Here is a 23,089-nt window from a genome sequence, read left to right as displayed (position 1 = left end):
TCCTGATGGCAAATACTGAGCATCTACTGCCGTCAGCCCCTGGATGCATTAGATCTATGGTCCCGCCACGATCTTAGAATACATATGGAATTACACGCCGCATAGTGAGACAAGTGCCCAGGGGATCTGCTCTGTCACTCGAGGCCACTTGGCTGTGAGCACGGAGCTCAGCTGACCAAGGTCTGCTCTATCTTACCCTGTGGCCTTGGGCCAGGTGCCTGACTCTGCAAACCTCAGCTCCTTCCTCAGGAAACTAGAGCTAACGGCTTGTTCTGCGGGCGCCACGGAAAGAGGGCGGCACAGGGCCGGGGTCATGGCGTATCAGTCAGCGGTGGCTCAAGTTCTGTGATACCGGCCAAGTGAAAGGATCTCAGGGTAAAGAGGCCCACAGGGCTAGATCTGGAGGGCTAGCCTGGGAACAACTGAAGGGTGTGCACTTCATTCTGAGAGCCATGACAGGGATCCTTTGAAACAAGCAGTGAAACGCTCAGTGTTGTATTAAGGAGCCTCACTGTGCCCGCGGTGTGAAGTGCACAGGGACATAGCCAGGCCCGTTTGAAGGGCACTGTCCTGAGCCAGGGAAGGAAGTTTGATCATCAGACTGAGAGGTGACAGAGATGCCGAGAGGGAACGACACACTAGCTAGCTGGATGTGGGAGGACAAAGACAGAGGGGTCAGGGTGACCGCCAGGTTCCTGGCTTTAGGATGACCGGTGTGGTTCCACCCACTGAAGCAGGAAATACAGTAAGAGTCCCCTCAGTTCACTGTTGAAGTCCTAACCCCCAGTACCTCGGAATGCCACCTTATTTGGAGGTAGGGCCTTCACAGAGGTAATCGAGTTAAAATGAGGTCATTGAGGGGGCCCTGATTCAGTAGCCTGGTGTCCTCATAAGAAAGGAAATTTGGACACAGGCTGGCGTAGAGGGAAGACCACGGAAAGAGCCCCAGGGAGAAAATGGTCTGTGAAGCCAAGAAGCCGCATCGGCCCCCACCTTCACAGCCACCGGAAGGAAACAGCACTGCTGACATCTTGGCTTTACACTCCCAGCCTCCAGAACCATGGACAGTACCTTTCTGTTGTTTAAACCACCCAGTCTGTGAAGTAATGTGCCGATAGCCATGAGTTTCATTTTGGATGAGTGTTGTTTTTGGATAGGCTTGCCAACAGATACCCAAATGGTAGTTCAATACACAAGTCTGGCCTCCGTGTGGGGGGCTTGGCACTGGAGATGGATTAAGGTGTGTCATCATTTCTGACACTCCAGCATCTACAGCAGTGTGACTGTACACAATAGGAGTTTGAAAACTAGTCCGGTGGATAAAGGTTATATTTCCTTAAGACAGAGGGCAGGACGGACTACACAGATACTGGCACTGGTTCTAATCTCCCATCCCAGTACTAACAAGGTTAGCTCAAGCCCTGTTGAATTTCAGAGGATTGCTGCATTGATGCTGGTATTTATACCCACTAGGAAGGATAGTCCCTTCTTTATTCTCCATAATCAGGGGATAGAAATATTAAGCAAATATCAAAGCTATTCTTAGAACAGAGAACTATAGCCTCTCTGGAGTCTTAGGTTCATGCCATGTTCTGAAATGTTGACCTCCAAGTGAGCCTGTCAGTAACATGTCTATTTTAGGCAGCAACTTAAAAGTCTGCTTATCTTAAAATGTCAAAGTAAGCAGACAGTACGGCCTAACAGAAAATGGCAACAACCGGAAGTCAGGGGACCTTGTTTGAATCTCAGATCTGCCTCTGAAGACCTGGGTCACCTTACCCTTTCTGAGTCCCCTTTTCCTCATCTATAAAACAGTGATGGGAAGGGGGCAACTGGATAATCTTCCAGCTCTGAGATTCTGTGACTCTTTCAGCATTGCCTTTAATTGCTGATTTAATTGTGACTGTGGGGAAGAGACGTTTCCAGAAATTGACCTGCCAACCTGACTTAGTCCACCAACGTGAAGACATGTACATAAGGTGATAGGCAGAAGCTAATGCCCCAGCTGACTTTGGCAGAATAATTTCCCTCCTTAATAATTTCTGCCTCCTTAAGATGGTAGATGGAGCACTGGAAAGACATAGTACATGCTTTGGGAATGCAGCTTAATTATCAGCAAATTGGGTCTAACAAGGTTTCTGAATGCACATGATCACAGGATTTTGTCGAATGACGTAAATTTGTGACCATGTTGAAAAAGGATATGGAAAAACCACCCATTCCTAACTGCATCTGTGATGTCTCTTAGACCATTTAACATTTAAACCTCATCCATTGGCATTTCCTTTGTATCTGGACATGTAACTGGGCATCTCAGCCCTGGCTATGATAACCCGCCAGAGGGTACAGATGATTAAGATTTATAGAGTACCTATGAAATGCCACGTTTTGTGTCAAGTGCTTGACCTGTGTTACATATGCCTCCTGTAACCCCTGTAGCAGAGGCTGTCAGCCATACCGTATCTTCTCTGCACTTAGCCCAGCCTGCTGAAGGTTGCTTACTTAGGGCTTCTGTCCAGCTGCGGGAGCTTTCTTGGCCCATGAGGATGAGCCAGATGTGCACAAGAAAGACTGCCACAGAAGCAACGCTCAACCTACATCGGATGGACATCTGGTGGATAAATACTCCAGCTTCCTCACCACTTGGTTGGGATAACATGGATATTTGTGCCCTTGCTCATGGAGTTCCCCAGAGGGATTGAGTTGTAGGAACCCCTGGTGGGTATGGACTTGATAAAAAGCCTATAATGGCTGCCATCTTTTTCTATCTTGGTATCCTGGCATTTCCTGCAATCATATTCCAAATAAAGCACTCTCAGATCCTTGCCTCAGGGTCTGTTTCTCAGGGACCCAAACTAAGATATTCCCTTAGGCCCCCCTAAGGAGGAGGTACCTTTATTGCTAATTTATAGATGAGGAACCGAGGCTCAGTGTGGTTACATGAGTTGTTATCTTGGTGCTCGGCTTCGCTAGCTCACACTCACTTTCCTCTACACTAGTGGTTTGCAACTGAGGGAGATTTTTGTCTCCCAGGGGATGTTTTGAAATGTCTGGAGACATTTTTACTTGTCACAAACTGCGGGTTGCTACTGGCACCTGGTAGGTGGAGGCTAGGATGCTGCTAGACATCAATGCACAGTTCAGCTCCTACAACAAAGACTGAGCTACAAAAGGTGAAGAGTGGCAAAGGTTGAGAAATCCCGCTCTCCACCCAGCAAGCCTGGTGGTCGGGTGGTAGCACTCCTGTGTGACTTCCCTATTGTGTTTCACTTCCAGGGCCAGGCTGTGGCTCAGCTGTGCTCCACTATCCCCAACGTGACTATCTTTGGAATGGCTTCCACTTTCAGGCATGAAGCCATCAAAGACTCTGTGACCCACCTCTGTGACAGAAATGCAGACTATGTGCAAGAAGTGAAAAGGCAAGGGTTTGCTCCCGGGTGGTCCTTGCTCTTTCCTCTCCTACAGAGCAGTAGCACCCATTTAGAGGGGGGATGACAACAATAATAATAGTAATAACAGGAAACATATATGTTGGGGGCCTGGCTTTCCTAGCTCTGTGATGAACACTTCGCATGTATTAGCTCATGTACTTCTCTCAAAAGATAGACCTTTGCCTGCCTGAAAAACCCTGTTATCCCTGTTTTGGAGAGGATAAAACCAAGGGACAGAGCAGTCCAATAACTCACGAAGCTAGATTATGACAGCTGCTATAACACTACCTTAGCACAGAGAGGCTTATTTCTCAGTCATTCACATAACAACCCAAGGAAATGTAGATTCCAACCTGGCTGTGACTGAGAGCCACTGAGGGACCAAACTAGTGACCCAACCAGCTTTGGGTTTTGAACAGTCACTGGTGGTGTGTAGAGAAGGAATGGGAGGTGGGAAGGGCTGCAGGCCGGGAGAGCAGGCAGCTGGCTGCTGTCGGGGGCTAGCAGAGGGGGACCCTGGTTTAAACCCAATCCCTATTCCACCTGGGATCCCAAAGCCATGGATCACGGCCACGTGTATGTCAACACAGGGAATCAGATGGAAAACCCAGCTGCCACCCTGTTTTCGGGTGATCTGTGTGTGCCACCCTGCTGCTGCTCAGGGCATGAGGCTGACTCTCGGGTTCTGCTTCACTCGGGGCCCCTGAGGGAATTCGGAGATGTCCCAGAGCCACTGTTTGCTTATTTTCATTTTCCAGCCCTGAGCTGTAAGGTGTGAGGGAATTAAGTTGTCCACCGAGCATCATAATAAAGAAACGACTCTCTCCAAATCACACAATAAGATGAAAACTTAAAGGACTAGAGGATGTGGTTGTTTGAGGTGATAGATTCAGACCAGATTAGGGGACGCTTGGGACATTTCTTGGAGAATCTTCTGATGGTCTATATTTTCAGATCTGCCTTTAAATTTGAAGGTAGATATTTGCAAAAAATTTAAGGTTGCCCCAGTACTGACTGTGGGATGTGAAAAGAGAGCTTTGAAGCTAGATATTACAAGTTCACCAGCCGTGTCTCAGATGTCTGGAGATTGCAGGCATATTTTCAGGTCTTCCAGGGTAGACCTTTGCCTGCCTTCCGAGCCCTCGGGCAGCCTGCATCTCGCAGCTGCAGTGTGGAGGATCCGGAAGGAGCCCAGTGCCGCTGGAGGTGGGAGCATGTGCGAAGCAGTGAGAGGGGACAGTGAGAGGCGGCTGCTCTTCTGAAAAAGTGACCATTCATAAGCAGGACACTCCTGTCCTCCCATTGTCCATGCAGCGCCTCCATCCCCTGTTCCTCCTGTCCTTGGTCTGCTGCCTCTAGCCTTTCAATCCATGATGAATGCTGATGTCAGAAAAGCAAAGGGTAACAGCATCTGAGACCCACCTCACCACCACCTTCTTTCAAATGTGGCTTCCAAAAGCTCCTGTGCGTCTAAGCAGAGACCCTGGGATTAGACCAAAAATGACTGGGAAGCTGCAAATATGTTTATGCCCTCTGTTGCACTAATCCTTCCCTCAGGAAAGAATCCAAAAGGAGATCAAAGCAACAGGCACACGTTGCCCATTGCAGAGCTCAGCACGGCTTCTGCATCCCTGTAGTGCTGAGCAGAAGCTGACAGGGTGAATTGTAGCACTGTCTGTAATAACAAAAATTCAGAACCAGCCCCCATTATCAAGAAAAGGGAAACAGTTCAGTAGATTATGCTACACCCACACAGTGGAGTTTTTTGATTGATAAATGATAATTATGAAGACTCTGTCAGAAAATGAAAAAAAATGCCCCTGGTAGCATATTGAGTGAAAAGGCAGAGTGCCAAATTCTAGCTACACTGTGATCACAGCTTTGTATAAATTCTTGGTACATAAGGACATAAAATGAAAGGAGAGGGGGAAAGATCCAGCCACTAGTATGCAGTGGGAGTGGAATACAGAGTGAGTCTTCTTTATTTTTTGATCACAGGTATTGTTACACTATCTTGGGTGTGATAAACTAGAAAAAAACAATTACCATACCATTTCTTGAGAGGAAAATTCTTCTATAAGCCAGTCAGTTGGTAAGGTTCTTCTGAACATGTTCTCGGCCTTGACTCAGGCACAGTAAAGGGGAAATGTTTATAATATGGACCCAACCTTGACATCACGTGGCCCTTCTCTGGGAAGGAGGGGTGACTGTGCTTGAAACCAAGCAGAAGAGTTCGAAGCCTTGAATCATGTGCATCTGCACACTGTAAGGTCTTTAAACATAAAGAGGAGAGCCACACCAGAGAGAGTGCTGAGGCATTTTCCGATGGGACTGTTTGCAGAAGGTAGAGGGAGAAGGGGGCGAACCCCAGGCCAGGTAGGTGGGCAGGGGCCAGGCGGGTGGCAGCGCCAGGCCTTGCTAGCCTGGCCTCTCATTCTGCTGAGCACCATGTGTAGGGCATTGCATGTGCACCTCAGACAGTCCTACAAGGTGCACATTCCTCACTGTACCTACAAAGAAACTGAGAATCAGTGAAAATTAATGAATGCCTCATCACCTGGAGAGAACAGAGAGAAGGTGAACCAGAAAGGATTTTCAAGAGGGGGGCAGGGCCAGGTACGTGTGGGGCCGTCAACAGTCAACAAATACTAAGGAGAGCCAGGCACCATGCTCAGCACCCTTTGAAAAGCCTGTTGTATGGGGGGTGCTATGTTCAGTCATCTGTGAGAAGCCTACTGTGTGCCGGGAACTGTGCTGGATGCTCTGAAATCGCCTCACTCCCTGTTGCGAGCTTGGAAGTGATGGTTAAAGCTATGGCACAGATGAGTTCTCAGAGAAAAGGGAATCGAAATAGAGGAATGGAGTGGAGTGGAGTGGACACTCCCAAATATTGGTGGGGGGTGCTGAGAAATGAGGATGACCCCGTGCTTCTGATGAGCTACCTAGCTCTGCTTGTGGTTTTCATGACTATCCCATTCAAAGAACTGCTAAAGTGTCCCTCAGTGTGAGTGTGGTTGAGGGAGGCCCCACCCCAAGGCTCCTTACGGGGCCTGGAGCATTTCAAATGGACCAGCCAGTCCCATTCAGTGTGAGCATTGATTGGCCTTGTGCTGACTGAGTGGGGGTGGAGCACTTCAGTTTCCCACCTCCTACCTGAGACCTGAGGGGCATTTCTAACCTCCAAGGAAGCTAACAGATCAAGCATCCTCATCCTTCAAAAGGATGCAATGACAGCAGGCAGGCAAGGAGCAAATTGGTGGCTTCTTTCACAAGCCCTGTTCATGTTCAAAGGGTATCTTACCTGATTCAGCTCTAAAAGTGCTGGCAAAGCATATCTCTTGGCATCTCTATTTGAAATAATATGGACTAGCTCAGGATAAATATTTTATTTATTTATTTATTTATTTATTTTTTAGGATAAATATTTAAAAGATGAAATTTAAGTCAGAATTCTTCAAAGACTGAATTAAACAGACTGCTGTTTGCTAGAGCAATGCTTCCATAATTACACTGGCTTGAAGATTCCTGAAGTGGTAAGTTCAGAATACCGGAAGGGCCACCCACTTGGGAGTTAACCTAGACCGAGGTTTGAATTTCAGGCGTACCAGTTACACAGGCCTGGGCAACGCACTGCATCTGAGAACCTCCATTTCTTCTTCAAAAAATTGTTAAAACGCCTGCCTCACAGACTTGTTGTGAGGACTAATTATGAAATGCCTGGGGTGCAGCAGAACTCAGAAAATGTGTTTCCTTTGAAGGAAGCATACATATAGAGACCGGAACACCAGTCTTCAAATGCTTTCTTCATTCCCTTGCATCCATTCACTTTTCATTCATTTACTCCTTCATTCATCCAATCAGTTACTATGCCAGCAAGATAAAGGCTGAAGATACTACAGTAAGCAGCATAAACATGGCCCCTAGGTCATGGGACTTACATTTTGGTGGAAGAGACAGTCCATAAATAAGTAAACAAGTAAGTAGAGTGATTACAGCCATGATAGATAATAACTACAACTCATGATAGACATGAGTATAGATGCTGAAGCATAAAGGAAGCTGAAAGAGATACTTTGGAGGTGGAGGCTGCCACTTCAGGTGGGGTTGTTAGTTACAACTTGTCTGGGGAAGTCACACATGAGTGAGACCTGAAAGGGGAAAAAAAATCAGCTCTTAAGGAAAACTGGGGAAAAGCTGTTCAGGCAGAGACTATAGCACATGCGAAGGCCCTGAGGTAGAAAGGTTTTAGGGATAACTAGAAAGTCAAAATGCCTTGAGCAGTTAGTGGGAAGTGAGGATGGGGAAGTGGACAGGAGCTTACAAGTTACCCTGGCTGTGGCCTGCCCTGCATTGCTACAGAACCAGAGTCCACAGGATAGCTACCAAGACCAGGTAAGCAGCTAATGGAGGCGGTATGATGGGCAGTTTGTGCAAGAAAATGTGGACTCACAAGTAGAATGTAGATATGAGGAGCACCAGGCGAGGAGTGGGCAGTTAGGACGGGCAGGTCCTTCGGGGGTGCCCTGGAAAGTGTGCACAGCCTAGAATTTGGAAGGCTTCTCCTGAGCACAGGTGGGCATCCTGCAGGCTAGGAGAGAAGTCTTAGGGAAATGGAGTTCAGAGAGAAGACTTGATGGTCTAGGAGGGCTGGTTAGTAGAAGCAGAGCAAGGTCCTATTTCCATAGGAGTAAACAGACTTGGCATTAAAAGGGCCTGGTAGAGATTAGGAAAACAGGAGTATAGTTACTCAGCCCATGACTAAAGGTGGAGACCCAGTCACTGGTTGTGAAGTACCAGACGATAACCCACCACCAAAGGCTGTGTACTGCACCTCCCACCTCTTTGGCCTAACCTGACAGCAAGCTCCCTCTCATTTTCTTTACTCCAGCCAAACTGACTGCTTCCCAGTCTTCCTGCTCATCAGCATCCTCCCACCAAAGGCCCTTTACACATGTGTTCCTCCTTCCTGGAACACTATTCCTGCCATCCTACCTGGACAAATCCTCTACTTTCCACTTCCCCAGGGATCCCTTCTATGGCAGGCCTTATAAGGCAAATTCTAGATTTACACAGTCTCATAGTGTATTTATGGCACTAGACGCCTTTCAATTTCAATGTGTAATTATTGGTTAATGTCTGCCAAACGTAAGTTCCAAAAGGGGAGAAATCAAGTCTGTGTGGGCTCACCACTATATCCTCCAGTGCCTAGTGAAGTGCCAGTGGTAAATATTTAGTGAAAAAATTAAATATTAATTTAAAAAAGCTAGTTTGCATGCTAGTTTGGCTCCTGAGTAACTGGCTTAGACCAGTTGTTGTCAAGTGTGGAGCCAGAATCAACAGCATCAGCTTCTCTTGGAAACGTACTAGAAATGCAAATCCTTTGGCCTCGCACAGGATCAACTCAATCAGAAGCTAGGGAGAGCAGGGAAGGGAGAGCAAATTGCAGTCAGTGTTTTAGTGATCCCCCCATGAGATTCCAGTGCACACTTATGTTTGAGATCCACTGGCCCAATTCCCTAGTTCTGAATTTACAGGTAGGACTTGAAAGGACGCACAGGCAGATAAGAGCTCTAGTAGGTAGAAGCTAAGCTGATCATTTCTGATGGGCCTTTGTACCGGGCTGGATTTCAGACTTGACTTGAGGACTTCTATTTATTTTGCTGAATAGAAGTTTGCAAGTTAAATTAACATGCCTTTTAGCTTCACTGAGGAGGGAGATGGAGAGCAATAAAAAGCTGGGCCCTACTAAATCAGGAGCCCCATGAAGACAGGGAACTTGTTGGTTATGTTTGCTGCTCTCTCTTCAGCACCTTGGACAGAGCCTGGCTCTGGTTCCCCGAACATGCCTGTGGAGTTGACTTTCGGTGTGATGGTTATGTGGCTGGCAGTAGGCCAAGCATTTCATTTGTCACCTCATTTCATTCTTGACAAAGCAACTTGCTCGTTCCACTTCACAAAGGCGGAAACGAAGGCTCTGAAGTTGAGTGAAATGGCTAGACAGCAATTCAAACTGACTGACGCCCAAGCTTGTTCTCTCAACCGGAGGCTGATTCCTAATTATCAGCCACCAGCCAGATTCTGAGCCGTCTCCAACCCTGAGAAATTATTATAGTTGTACCCGGGAGGGTAAATCTACTTCTTGGACTCTGGCCCTCTTTATTGCAATTCTGAGAGCTCTCACTGTGATTCTGGGAGTGAACGACAGGACACAAGGAGGGAAAGGGAATGACAGTTTGGACCCTGACAGGTAACAGAATTTTTCTTTGTGTTCACACCATCTAGAATTTCTGCTGAAGGAGTGGACGTTGTTTTGGATTGCCTCTGTGGGGACAACACTGGGAAAGGTCTCAGCTTCTCAAACCACTGGGAACCTACATTCTATATGGCAAGTGCTCAAGAGAAGCAGGGGACATGGCCAGTGACAGGGGACACTGCACGTGTGCTTACAGATGAAGGCTCTGGAAAATGAAATATGTTGATATGTTGTGATAATGAGATTGGGGGATTTAATTTTTACATGTTTTCTATAATATTACTATTGCTGTTATTTTCATTTATTAGAGTAACATATGTGCCTACTCCCCTGTTACCCCCATGAGTACTCCTCATTCTAAGCAGGACAGAGCAAGGCCAAGCCAGTGTAGTTACTGAGCTGGGACTTGACTACAGAAGGTGCTGATGGGAAATATTAGTGGCTTCAAAGGAGGTTCAAAATGAAGGAATGAAGGACTCACAGTTGGATGGGGAGGAGCGGCTGAGATACGAGGATTTTCAGGGAGGTTCTTTAGTCCTGGAGATGAAGGTGCAAAGTGCAGACCCTCCTCCCTTTGACCTACTCCTGTATGTCTCAGTCAAGAAAGAAGCCCTGGATGGTGGGCGCGCACATCTGCTTTTGCAGCCACTTATACGCTCTTGGATTTAGGGGGCTTATGAAAGGTTTTCTCCGGCAGAATGAGGTTCCAGAGCTTCCTCTCCCTCTTCTCTTCTGTCACACGCATGCACACATTAGTCGTCATCAAGTAAAAAAAAGCATATCTGAAGCAAGATGTCACATTCTAAAGCTGAGTGATACTAAGATTATATGATGTTTCAGATTTTTGGCACCTCTGTCCCCTGCAGGTACAATAGAAAATTAAGCCTTAGCTCTGTACAACTCAGGAAAAAAATACTCATTTCCTTGCTATAAGCTGAGAAGCTTACAAAAGATATTTGAGAAGTACAGATGGTCCAGCATCTTTTTGTCATCATCTTTATGGCAGGTAGAAGGAATAAGCTTCCCACTGCTGAAATGTTCTGGGATTCTCAATAGTGGCCACACATTTCATAGTCTTTGCAGGTGGATACATAATTTTAAAATCACTGCTATTGCTAAAAGAATCTATGAATGTCAAGGCACAATGTAGGGATGGATACCGGATGTGGCTAACATGTGAGTCAAATGCAGATGGATAATTGATTCATCCTTACTTATTTACCAGTTATCATATCGGCAGAATACAACTAGATCACCTCATAAGTACCTAATAGATTACAATCATTCTTGATTGCTAAGTAATCAAAGTCTGGTACCGTAATGTTTGGTGGCAGTTACCCCATAAAAGCAGGAGGAGCAATTAACTAACTTTTTAACACAGGCCAAATAATTAAGTTTAAGACATTGTATTTTCACTAAATAACAGTTCTCTGAGAAGGACTTGCTCCCAATCTTTAGGGAAAGGCAGGAAACTCCTTGAAAGGGCACCAATATGGTATCTGATGTGTTAAAAGCTCTCTCATCCCTCTCACCTCCAGGAATCCCACGAAGGGGTCTTTTCTCTTTGTAAAAGCACCTTAGGGATCTTTCCCAACTCTACCTTTCATCTGCCTTCTGAACACTGTTGTTTCCATTAGCAAATCTGTTTCTCACACATTTGCTTCAAGTGGTTTTCACCTTTATGCCTAGACCTCTTTGGAACTAGTATGTTGGTTACACCATTTCCTTGGCTTCTGAACCTGTTTCACCCTCACCTACTCTTCTGTACCCTATTTTTTCCATCCATCTAAATTCTAGCTCAGCCCTACCTCTCATATCACGCAAGTACCCAGTTCCAGTCAGAGTCCAACCTCCTCACTTCTCAAGGAATCAAATTCAAATCATAAAGGAGAATCACGCAGGGATTCACTTCTTAGTCTTGAAGAACAGAACCAACCATTTCAGCAACTCATCATTTTATTATGACCTACATCACCTACAGTTTTGCAACATACCTGTTTCCAAAGTAATGACATGATCACCTTGAGAAATATCACCTCCCCTTTGAGCCAGTGACACTTGGCTAAAATTAAGTCAACTGGACGCCACCCATCCATTTCCCTTTTTCTTCCAAGGCTGGATTACATTTATTTTCAAGTTCTTGACCAAAGAACTGCCATTCTTCCATGTGTAGCAAAAGATACTGATTTTCATTAGCAATAGCTTGACTTGGGAATCTTTCATTTGCAGGTTCATCCAATTTGGTGACTGGAGAGACCAAGAGCTTCTTTAGCTTTGCAAAATCAGTAAGTATCTGCGCACGTCGACCGTGCTCTGGTCATGCAGTGATTTGCATGTTGTGAGCTCTCCCATCCAAGGATTTGACCCGATGAACTAAATCATGTTTGTCCCTCATCTACACCATCCATTTTCAGTAAAACCCGCATTCCTTCCCTTCTCACTACACATGGGCAAGACTGTATATACACTTGGGTTGCTTTTGTCTAAATGAAGCACAGAGATTGTCAGATAAACTCAAGAAAGCTTCCTTTTCATTTTAACAGAGATGACTTAAGTGTTGGTGTTTTTAATCATTGGTCAAAAATAAACTTAGTATTGGTGCATTTTATGTGCTCCCTGGAAAGACTGACCATTTGGTTTGGCTACTTTCTGCCCAGGTTTCTGGGGATACTTGAAATTTCTCTTTATCTCCATACTTCTGAAGTGGAGATACAAATGGGATCTTACAATTTTAGCTACCTCTTGGGGTGATTTTTGGGCAAAAGCAAGTTTGTGAATCCCTAGTGTAAATAATCATGCTTTGAACACAGTGGTTATGTTGTCTGCAATGAGAGGTAACATCTCTGGGCATTCACCCCACTAGGAACCTACTCAGATCTACATTCCCACCGAGAGCAACACTTGCTAGAATTAAACCAGTTGGGGCTTGAACTTCAGTTCTTACCCCCACCCCCACAACAGGGGATCGCTGCTTCTCATAAGAGCTTGCTTTTGTCTTGTCTCCTCTCAGCCTCCTAAAGCAGCCAGCGCGACACTGATTGATTCACTTGCTTCACAAGCATCTTCTGAGCACCTACTGTTTGTGGCATGTGCCAGACACCAGGGTATGACAGTCAATGAAATGGGTACATTTTAGACCCCCTGTAACTTATATCTAATGAGGGAAACAAACGGAAATAAGTAGAACATATTAATAAGACGAATATAAATAGTCATAAAACCTCTGCAAGGGATAGAAATGGGCTCTGAAATAGTGAACAACAGGATGGAGGCATTGTGAATAGGGTGGCCAGGGAAGGCCATAGGAATGGGTATGGAATTTATTCTTAGGGTGTCCATATGCCCCCTCATTGCCAACACTGACTGCCAAAAGCATCACCCCCCAGGCATTCCCTGATTCTGGAATGATTAGTGCTCCCTACCCTGTGACAAGAATTAGAGGACCTGCCTTTGCATTTGAACTTTGAAGTTCAGGTCAAGGATCAGCCCAAGTACAGAATCTGCAAGGGAGCAAGAACAGAATCTAAGGAAGGATGCCGTCAGGAGCGTGTTCCCTGCCATCAGGAGCGTGTTCCCTGGAGACGGGCTTTGCGCCGCTCACAGCTGTTTCATTGCTGTGGCTGTGATTAACGTGATGCTGACAGCCTGCTGTGGGTAACCAGATTGGTCCCTATTTAAATACAGTTGTAAGAAGTGTTTTCCCTTCCTCCCCTAAATGCACAGTCACAACACACAGTGTTAATGAAGTAATTGCAGCGTGCCCAGGTTCCATGAGGGCGCTCACGGAACAGCCAGGAAGGAGGCTGAGGTTCTCCGGGCTGAAGAGGGAGTCCCGGTTTCCAGGATGCTTTATGTATACTTGGAGGTCAAGAGTGAACAGTGTTGCCTTTCAGAGGCCTGGTCCGTTTATTGGCTGGTCAGTTAGAAGTCAGCTGAAGATAGGGCATGCCAAGGAGTGGAATGGTGACTTTGCTCTGGAAGGTTCTAGAAAGGTACTTCCTTTTATCCATTGGAAAAAGGCTTAGAGATTAAAGACATATTTGGCATCACACAGGAATGTCTCCCTTAACCATGTTCCACCTTAAAACTTGTAGAGCTTGTTAAACTCTTTGTCAAACATGCCACTTGCTTTTAGACCATAGTGATGGTGATAATAACAGGTGAAGTTAATGTTTAGAGAGATTCTGACTCCAAATTCAGAGCTCTTACTCACAAAATCAAAACATTTCTTCCAACTTAAGATGATAATATAACAATTTTATTTTGAGAGAGAACCTACTCTATGTCAGACACTGTTCTAAATACTCTGCATGTATTAACACATTTATTCCTCATGACAACCCCATGAGGTACAGAAGGGAAACTGTGCACAGAAAGGATACCTTATTTGCCTAAAGTTGCACAGCTAGTAAGTAGCAGAACTGGGATTTCAAGACCAGGCATTCAGCTCTTGAACTCACTTAACCACAATTGGGCAGCAATCATGGGTTCAGCAAGCATTCCTTTCACGAGCATTGATTGCAGACACCCTGTGAATCAAGTTATTAACCATTTCCCTACCTTTGCTTTTGCATAAGCCATTCATGGCCAAATCCATGTCTCCCCAGCCTCCAGGCTGTGGGGAAATGTACACTGGTAAAGAATTTGTGCATGAAACTTACTCCTGTTTTCAACCTTTCTCACACATATTTTGCTAACGATACAATTTTCCCACTTAAAAATATGTCAAGATCTTTTACTTTTGTGAGTCTCCCAATCCTGGGAAATAGCAAGATACAAATAAAGTAAAAGTGTAAATATTATAAATATTCACAAATGACCATCACATTCCTCTTTGCCTTCTACATTAAGCTGATACTAACCATTTCACCTCTTAGAACCCTCTAGAAACTGGAACTTTGAATTCCTAAATTCTAACCTGCACCCAAGGAAATGCATTAAATCAGAACAAAGCAGTTAAATAACCATTTCTGTAGTTTGTTAATGGATTACCTACTTACTTTCTTGTGGGAGATGAGAGACTAGAAAGAGCAGCCATCTTTGCTACTTAAGTGTGTCCCACCTAGCACTTTGGGGCTAGTGACATTTGGGGCTGGATAATTCTTTGTGTGAGGGGCTTTCCTGTGCGTGTAGGATGTTTAGGAGCATCTCTGGCTTCTACCCACTAGATGCCATTGATTTTCCCTCCGGGCATCTCAGCAAAAGAAGGCCCCCAACATTACCATATGTCCCATGGGGGGTCCAACGTCCCCCAGGTGAGAAGCACTGATACGAGGGCCTGGTGGCCCTGCCGTGCTGCTCCCTCTTCCCTTACCCTGCCTCTCTCTGCTTCATCTGACGGACTCCTACCCACCTTTGCAGGCTTGCCGCCACTCCCCGCTAGAAAACCCGCTCCTGTAGTCAGAAGCGTCACTCCCACCGAGTCGCCGCCACACTCTGGAACTTCTCTGCCACTCTGCCCCCTTCACCGACCCTGTCACCACCACCACCACCATTCACTAAGCCTAACGCTTTACACTCAATCCTCCCAGGACACCTCGGAGGCAATATCCTGCCACCGTATGCAGCTGAGAAAAATGAATCACAGCCAGTAACAGGGAGCGTGCTGTCAAGCCAGCATTCAGCCCTACAGCTGATGGTGACACTCATCATATGCCTTCATGTTCCAGTGACATAAGGCCTCGTAGTTGTTCCCACCTAGATTCTTCTCATAAGCATCACCGTGCGCTCACAGTAGTGCCTGGCCAAATGGATGCTTAGGAAGATGCGTCAGCAGTTAGAGCTGCCACGTGGCCAGCGGGAACCTGGTCACTGCAGCCCTGTTCACCCTGCAGCGCAACAAACCCGGCCTGGCCTCGAGTCCTTGTAACGTGGCACCCTCTCTCCTTCCAGGGGTGGCAGGTTGAGAAAGTGAACCCCATCAAGCGGTACGAAGAGAACAGTCATCGCGGGGTTTTCCCTTGTAAATCTGCTCTTCAAACAGGGCCGTGCAGGCCTCATTCGAGGAGTGGTGGACAAGCTCATCGGGCTCTACAACCAGAAGAAGACCAAGCCCGTGGTGGATTCCATGTGGGCCCTGGAGGAGGTGAGCATGGCGTTTTTCCCCAGCAAATAATCTCTTCTTTTCCGTCTAGGCAGACCTGGGCAGCCAGATACAGTCTTTTAGCAAATAACTATTCTCCAGGTTTGTCTGTTTTAAATGAGAGTCCTAAGAGTCCCTGTCCTATAGGAGAGTGGATGTAAGAAACACCTAAGGTCTGTGATGGTTCTCCAGCCATGCGCCTCAATATACCATTTTTGCCTTGAACCCTTCCCAAGCGGGCCAGCAAATTCTAGTGGGTGTGTCCAATACAGTTCACTTCGGCTACACGGGAGTGTGAACATTGCTACAGAGCCGTTTCGGTCACCTTGTGGGTATATGAGATCCAGGTCAGGGCCGACAGTGGCTCATGGCTGGAACCGGTCTAAACCCAGATGCTCGGCGCCTCCGTGCGGCCTCGCTGGCCAGCTGCCCCACGGGCACTGTAATTATGAATGAATCGCCGGATCTAGTATTGCACTGAGTCTTTTTGTTCACTGATCTGCCAGGAGTTCTTGTATTTGAAAGCATTTCTCGATCACAAAAAAATCAAGAACCCCTAATGGAACCTTGAAGGACAGCGAAGCGGGAACTGGATGTATTACTGGTTTCCGGCACCACAGGAGCAGCCAGGGTCTAGAAAGCCCTTCAGGACAAAGGACACTTTGAGCTCTTGGGAAGCCAGTCACGGCAGCCCTGCGAGGAGGAAATGAAGGGCTGGGGCGTAGGTTTCAAGAGGCGTTTCCTTAAGAAATCTTCTTGTGTCAGGATTTCATGATGTCAGCTTCAGGGAGCCAGGATGCCCCTGGGAAGTACTTTAAAATACGTGGAATATCCTTTTTGTTTGCTTGGCTGGTTTCTGCATTCTGTGCGGTGAGCACCTTACAGTACAAGTGCTTTTTTGTACTTCTGGGAGGCAGGGACACCTTTGAAAAAGCTGAGGAACTTCTGTGCAGCGGATGGTCGGTATTGTCCTGTCAAGAAAGCTGGGGCTGTTTGCCTAAACAGCAGGATTGCCAAAGTCCAAAAGCTTCAATACATACAGAAATCCCCCCCAAATGTTGTGGGGTCACCCTGTAACCTATTAGGACTGGTCCTGCATCTATGGACCCAGAGTACGCCTGTATCTATACCTGAGACTGCGGTGTCATGGTCTTTAAAAAACCCAACCATCGAAAACCTTTGTTTATTATGATAAAAGAAACACACGCTCCTTGTAGGGAAGTCCTAAATTAACCAAGAACACAGGGAGAAAATGAACTGCAAGCCCACATTCCAGAGATGGTCAACATTGTGAACATTTTGGTTTGCTTTCTTAGGGTCTCTTTTTCTATTGCAGATGCTCACCGGGATCAGGTCATTGCTAAACTGAATCACATAATCATGCATTCCCTCTGCTGAGTAATTTCCAAGATGGGTAGCCTATTGTAATGCTCTTCTTGAAAATGCTGATTTAATGAGTCAGATATCCATATCGTATTCACTGTGGTACCTCAGTGGTGCAGAGACAGGCTGGACTGCATGGTTACCGGGTTCTAAGTGGTCAGGGAAAAGGGAACACGGAATAGTCAAGACCAAGGCTGAGAGATTAATGCGGCTGTGGGGCAGATGGGGAGGCTTATCCTTAAACCCTGTGTTAAAAAGGACCCAACAGACCTGGTAATATTTAAGTGAGGGGTTGAAATCCAAGAGGGGTCCAGTTGGGCTAGTGGGTCCTTCTTCTAGTATTTGAAATCATTCCCTGGTCATAGAGGTAATTGAGTATCAGCAAATACGTGTTGACTAACTTCTGTGTGCCTAGACTGCGCAGGTGCTGGGGTACAGCGGTGAACAGAGGGTCACCTGGCCTGGGTTCGTGGGGCTTACATTCAGAAGGCTGCAAGGGGCAGCAAATACTGATGAGAACAAAAATAAGCAGGGTATTTGCCAATTGTAGTAAGTTCCTGGAAGGAATTAAATAAGGGAATATGTTGGCAAGTAAGGGGAGGGGCAGGCAGTTTGCAATCTCCTTTTCATTATTACTCCCCAGGGAGACAGACTTCCCCCCCTAATCAAACCCCTCTATGAAACAGAAGTATGCCATCTGTGTATATCTATCACTCTACCTACATATCATCCATCTATGTCTTGTATATATATCTTTATATATCTGCTTGCAGATTTATTTATGATTTTTTCCATCCTCCAAGAACCAGTCTTTACCCATTTGAGGGGGTGTCATTCCCACTGAGAATGCATGCGGTACAGTGACTTTAGAATTTACAGAACGGCAGGTGTCACTGAGCTGGGACATGAAAGAGGCAAAACACTGGAAAAAGAGCATCGAGGCAGAGAGACGCTCAAGAGCAAAGGGACGAGGAGAGAGAGATCTTGGTGGAGGCGAGGGACAGTGACGTGGCCCCTTCCCAGGGATTACTGTGAGCAAAGGAAGGAGTGGTGCGCAGAGCCTCCGGGTCCGCAGAGGCCAGACAGACGTCTAAGTTCCCATGAGAGGCTGCTGCAGGGTCAGGGATGCCACATGGTGGTCCCAAGGGTGTCACCCTCCAGGGAAGCAGCAGAAATTGTCAGGCATGGTTCCAGGCTCCAGCTGCAGAAGTCCAATGTCCAGATTTCAATCCAGATGGGAGGGGGCACTAAACTAAGCTCAGCTCTGAGTAGAGGGGGACCTGGCCAGCTGCAGCTGAGACACGTAAGGCAGCCAAGGGCACGTCAGTGTGGCTCAGCTGAGGACGCAGACCAGAGGTTCTCAGGACCCACAGAGACCAGGGATGGGGCAGCTGCAGCCGGCAGCCGTGGCTGACTGAGTAAGGGGTCAGATGCAAGTGAGTCCGGGGACTTCATTCCAAACACTTCCCCAGTTCACCCACTTCCTTTCATCTCTGCTCATGGCAGTGTAGCCGGAGCTGGACGTCCCCCCTCCTGCCTGACCCCACAGGGCACTCTCTGCCCAGCTGCCCTAGTGGGCTCATCACCGCCTTGCCCAGGTCGCCTCCACCCTGCTTAAATCCTCCCACAGCCTAACACTGCCCTGAAACGGCGTCTACATGCCTTTCCCTGCCTGGTGCAGCCCTGCCCAGTCTTAACTCCCGCCCTCTCACCGGCCTCACTCCCCCCACCTCACCTCCGCTATCCCAGCTTCTGTGGCACGCATCTCTGTTCCTGGCACCCACCCAAGGCTTTCCTGTCTTGGGCTTTTGAACCTGTTGCTTCCTCTAGTTTGCACACTCCTCTAGAGTGTCACAGAGCTGCTTGCTTCTCATGCATGTCTCAGCTTCCATGCCACCAATAGAGAGAGGCCCCCCCAAGGCCCCTCCTGAAGGTAGCATCCCCAACAGCCACGTCTGCCCGGGTCATTTGCTCTCCCTTTACCCTGCCGGATATTCTTCATTGCATTATCACTGGTTGAAATGATCTCGTTCATCTGTTGGTTGACTTGGTTAGATTCTGTCTCCCTTCCAGGGGAATGTAAGACCTAAATGAAGAAAGCCCTTGAATGTGCTGCTCGAGATCCCAGTACTTGGTACAGAATAGCTGCTCATTAAACAGGCATACTTGATTAAGTAGGTGAATACAGGAAGATATGACCACTTTAATATTTTCTGCTTGACAGTCAAGTGTTTGTTGAATGAATGAACAAGCTATACTAAAACAAGGTATTACTACTTTAGACAACTTGGGCACAACTCACGTTGTGGCTGACTAATCCTTTCTCTGCATGGTTGTATGTTTAGTGGCATCTCTGTACTTTACCTGTGAGAAGCCTAGAGCATCTCCACCATCAGCTGTGACAATATAAGGTATGTCTAGACATTATCAAATGCCACCCTACTTGGAATGGGGGTGGCGGTGAGGGGGAAAACCTCCCCTAGTTGAGAACTAGTGGTTTAAAAGAAGCCATATGGGTTAAGACAGTCACCAGGAAAACAAAGGAATCCTAGGTCCCACAGCAGGTGAGTCAATCCACAGGGCAGAGACAGACAACTGTTGCCTGTTTGCCAACACGAACATCCACAGCCACTCTTCGGTAACACCCACCAACTTCCTGAGGGTTCTCTTCTGAAATATTTACAGGCCTCTGTTCAGAACTGCAGTTGGGCCAAACTCAGCTATCTGCCAGGCCCACACAGCTCTTCTGGGCTTGGAGAGCTTGAGCATGTTTATAACTTGTGACCCTCAGAAGGAGGAGTATAATGTTCCCTCCCCCTACCCTTTGGTAAACGATTTCACCAACTGCTTTTCAGGCCAGTTCTATAATTTCATCTACAGAATATAAAGCCTATAGAGATTAAAAGAAAACTTTCCTGGGCTCTCTGAGCCCTCCAACTAGAAGATTTAATAATATCAGAGATATAAAAAGATATATATCTTTTTAGCCATCTGTCCTGACTTTATTGTAAATTTAATACATGAAGCAGAGTGGATATGCCCCAGACCCAGATTTGCTACCAGATATTAAATGTGCAACTGTACTTTAAGATGGAAAAAAGTTAATCTCTCCAAACAGTTCAGAAGTGAGAAAGGGACAAAAAAATACTTATATTTGTCAACCAAGCAGCAGTGACATTATTGAGCACCTGCTGTGTGCTGTACTATTTTAGGATGTCAAGTCTACAGAAGGAATAGGCTTTGTTTCCTGACCCTGGAGATTATGATCTAGTTTCTGAGCAAGACTAAGACCTATGAAACAATGAGAAGCTTAGCGTTCAGTCATGGGGTGTTGTTTTCAGGTGCCACCAGATTTGAAAATGAGAAAGAATGATATTAAGTGAGAGTGAATGTCCAGAGGCGGTTTCAAGCATAAGGTGGGACTTTGTTGAGATTGGAAGGATACAGAGTCAGAGTGAAAAAAATAAAACAAGGTATTACAAGGTATTACAAGCAGGAGGGACAGTGCGAACCAAATCCCCGAAGTCGGAGCGAGTCTGGGGTGGGTTAGGGCTGACAGGAGTGACCTAACAAAGCAGAGGCAACTGGCTGAGCGGGAGAGGAAATAGGCTGGTTCTGGTCAATGGAGCCGATTCTTGGAGGGCTTTGCTGCCAAGCACAGGAGTCTGAGTTGATATTGTGGGTGAGGGAGGGGGGCTGAGCATTCACCATGTGATCTTTCCATTCCCAGAAGCCCATCCTGGTCCCAAGCATGATACTGGGAAGGCCCACAGCTGGGCTGTGTGGCCGTGGCCTCCGATTCAGTGTCTTTTCCCACCGGCCATTGAATAGTATGCAGAGGGCCCTGTTCTGAGTGGAAATGGGCTTCCTATGTTCATTTGTTGAGGCCCCAACCCTCAGGACCTCAGAATGTGATTGTGTTTAGAGAGAAGGCCTTTAAAGAAGTTAAAATGAGGCCTATGGGTGCCCCTGATTTAATCTGAGTGGTGTCCCTCTAAAAAAGAGGAGAATTAGGATGTACAGACACTGCTGATGCACAGGGGAAAATCCATGTGAGGACTCATGAAAAAATGGCCACCTGCAGGCACAGGAGAGGCCCCGGAATGGAACCAGCCCTGCTGACCCTTGGCCTTGGCCTTCTGGCCTGGAGACTGTGAGGAAGTTGGCTTCTGCTGTTTGAGCCTCCTGGTCTGGGAGCTTTCATTATGGTAGCCTCAGCAAACTGCTACAGGGTTGCATGGAGAGCTTGGTGATATAATAAAATAATGAACAATGATCATATATTAATAAAACAATTATAATTAACAATACAATAATTGATATAATTTATTATAAAATAATATCTTCTATTAAAGGCATTATCTACAGTGTTCTATAACATTATTTACATAAACATCTATGATTGAGCTCTGTGATATGCATAGCACTAGCCATATGTGGCTATTTAAATTTTAGTGAATTAAGATTAAGTCAAATTAAAAATCCAGTTCCCTAATTCTATCAGGCATGTTTCAAAGGCCAGTAGCCACACGTGGCCAGAGGTTCCCCTGTGGGACCACGCAGACATGCAAGACGCTCTCATCTGGGCAGGAGTCTCTTGAAGCTGGTCGGTGAGACGATGTCATCCTTCTGTTTGAAGGTAGGAAAAAGCTCGCCTCCCAGCAACCTGGCGCGATTCGCCTTTTACTAAACTATGTTACCCACGCCCTTCCCTGTGGATCTCTCCTTACCTGGACCGTTGTGAACACCACTATCCAAATGCACTCACTTATTTGATGTAAGTGCCCCTAATTCCTCATTATGTGACCCCTGCATTTTTATCTTCATGTTAATAGTCGTGGTTTAATTATATGGGTATCTTTCATCGTATGCCATCGCAAAACTTATACAGAGATAGGTCTGCTTAAAAGAATAAATGAAGGAAAAATCATGTGATGCTGAGCTTGCCAGGCACCCTTATCTGTGTCAGAGCAAAAGGGTGACTTGATAAAAGGAAGATTAATGTTGAACAGCAGCAGCAGAGAAGGTGGAATGACCCAAGAGGCGAGGCTGAGTGGGGGTGTGATTGTCAGTTTCAAAAAGGCTACAGGCTTCAACTCCAGCGCCAGCCTGGGAAGTCTGGAGAGGATGAAGCCAAGCATCTGAAACCGATGCCCAAACTCGAACTCAGAGAAAGACTTAAGAAGAAACCGTGGACATTCCACTTAACTATGGCAGGTGGCAACTGGCTGGCATGCACCTCCTTTAAAGGGTTAGACGCTCCTTAGAGACACACCTGGGTGTGGGGAGAGTAATTTAAAAGCATCGCTTCAAAGCAGGCAATGTGTGGTGCCCCTGTGCACATCAGTTTGGAGCACGGACTTGGGGCAGCGGGTCTGGCCAGGGGGCCACGGGACTCATTTAGGCACGGGAGGTAAGCCCCAGACAGAAGTGGGGGCAGTGGAATAAGAGAGAAGAGGTGTATCTGAGTCACTAGAAACAAAAGCCAAAGGAGAAGCAAGAGTCAGATGATGGTGGTCTTTTAACCCGGGAGGCCAGGAGAGGGGGTGCCGGCACTACCAGAGAAGCAAGAGTCAGATGACGGTGGTCTTTTAACCCGGGAGGCCAGGAGAGGGGGTGCCGGCACTACCAGAGAACCAAGAGTCAGATGACGGTGGTCTTTTAACCCGGGAGGCCGGGAGAGGGGGTGCCGGCACTACCAGAGAAGCAAGAGTCAGATGACGGTGGTCTTTTAACCCGGGAGGCCGGGAGAGCGGGTGCCGGCACTACCAGAGAAGCAAGAGTCAGATGACGGTGGTCTTTTCACCCGGGAGGCCGGGAGAGGGGGTGCCGGCACTACCAGTTTAGTCAGCAGCGGCAAGGGCGGAAGCTGCTGTGCAAAAACTGATACGCTTAGACGTGAGTTTGACTTGAAGTGATGGTAAAACGTGCAGGTAGGGC

The 23,089-nt window shown here is 46.8% G+C and overlaps 1 protein-coding gene across 1 annotated transcript in view; it reads left to right on the top strand.

Moving 5' to 3' along the window:
• LOC130681110 (synaptic vesicle membrane protein VAT-1 homolog-like) overlaps positions 1-21,723 on the top strand; it is a 100,989-nt gene extending 79,266 nt beyond the window's left edge. The window contains 7 exon segments of the mRNA XM_057493305.1: positions 3,277-3,419; positions 9,714-9,778; positions 9,781-9,816; positions 11,914-11,969; positions 15,577-15,623; positions 15,625-15,769; positions 21,654-21,723. Of these exon segments, the coding sequence (XP_057349288.1) occupies positions 3,277-3,419; positions 9,714-9,778; positions 9,781-9,816; positions 11,914-11,969; positions 15,577-15,623; positions 15,625-15,769; positions 21,654-21,674 (513 nt within the window). The 3' untranslated portion in view covers positions 21,675-21,723.
• Positions 21,724-23,089: the final 1,366 nt, after the last annotated feature.

Source organism: Manis pentadactyla, chromosome 15, assembly GCF_030020395.1.
Source record: "Manis pentadactyla isolate mManPen7 chromosome 15, mManPen7.hap1, whole genome shotgun sequence".
In the NCBI taxonomy this organism is placed as follows: Eukaryota; Metazoa; Chordata; class Mammalia; order Pholidota; family Manidae; genus Manis; species Manis pentadactyla.
This window is presented reverse-complemented; position numbering and strand designations above follow the sequence as displayed.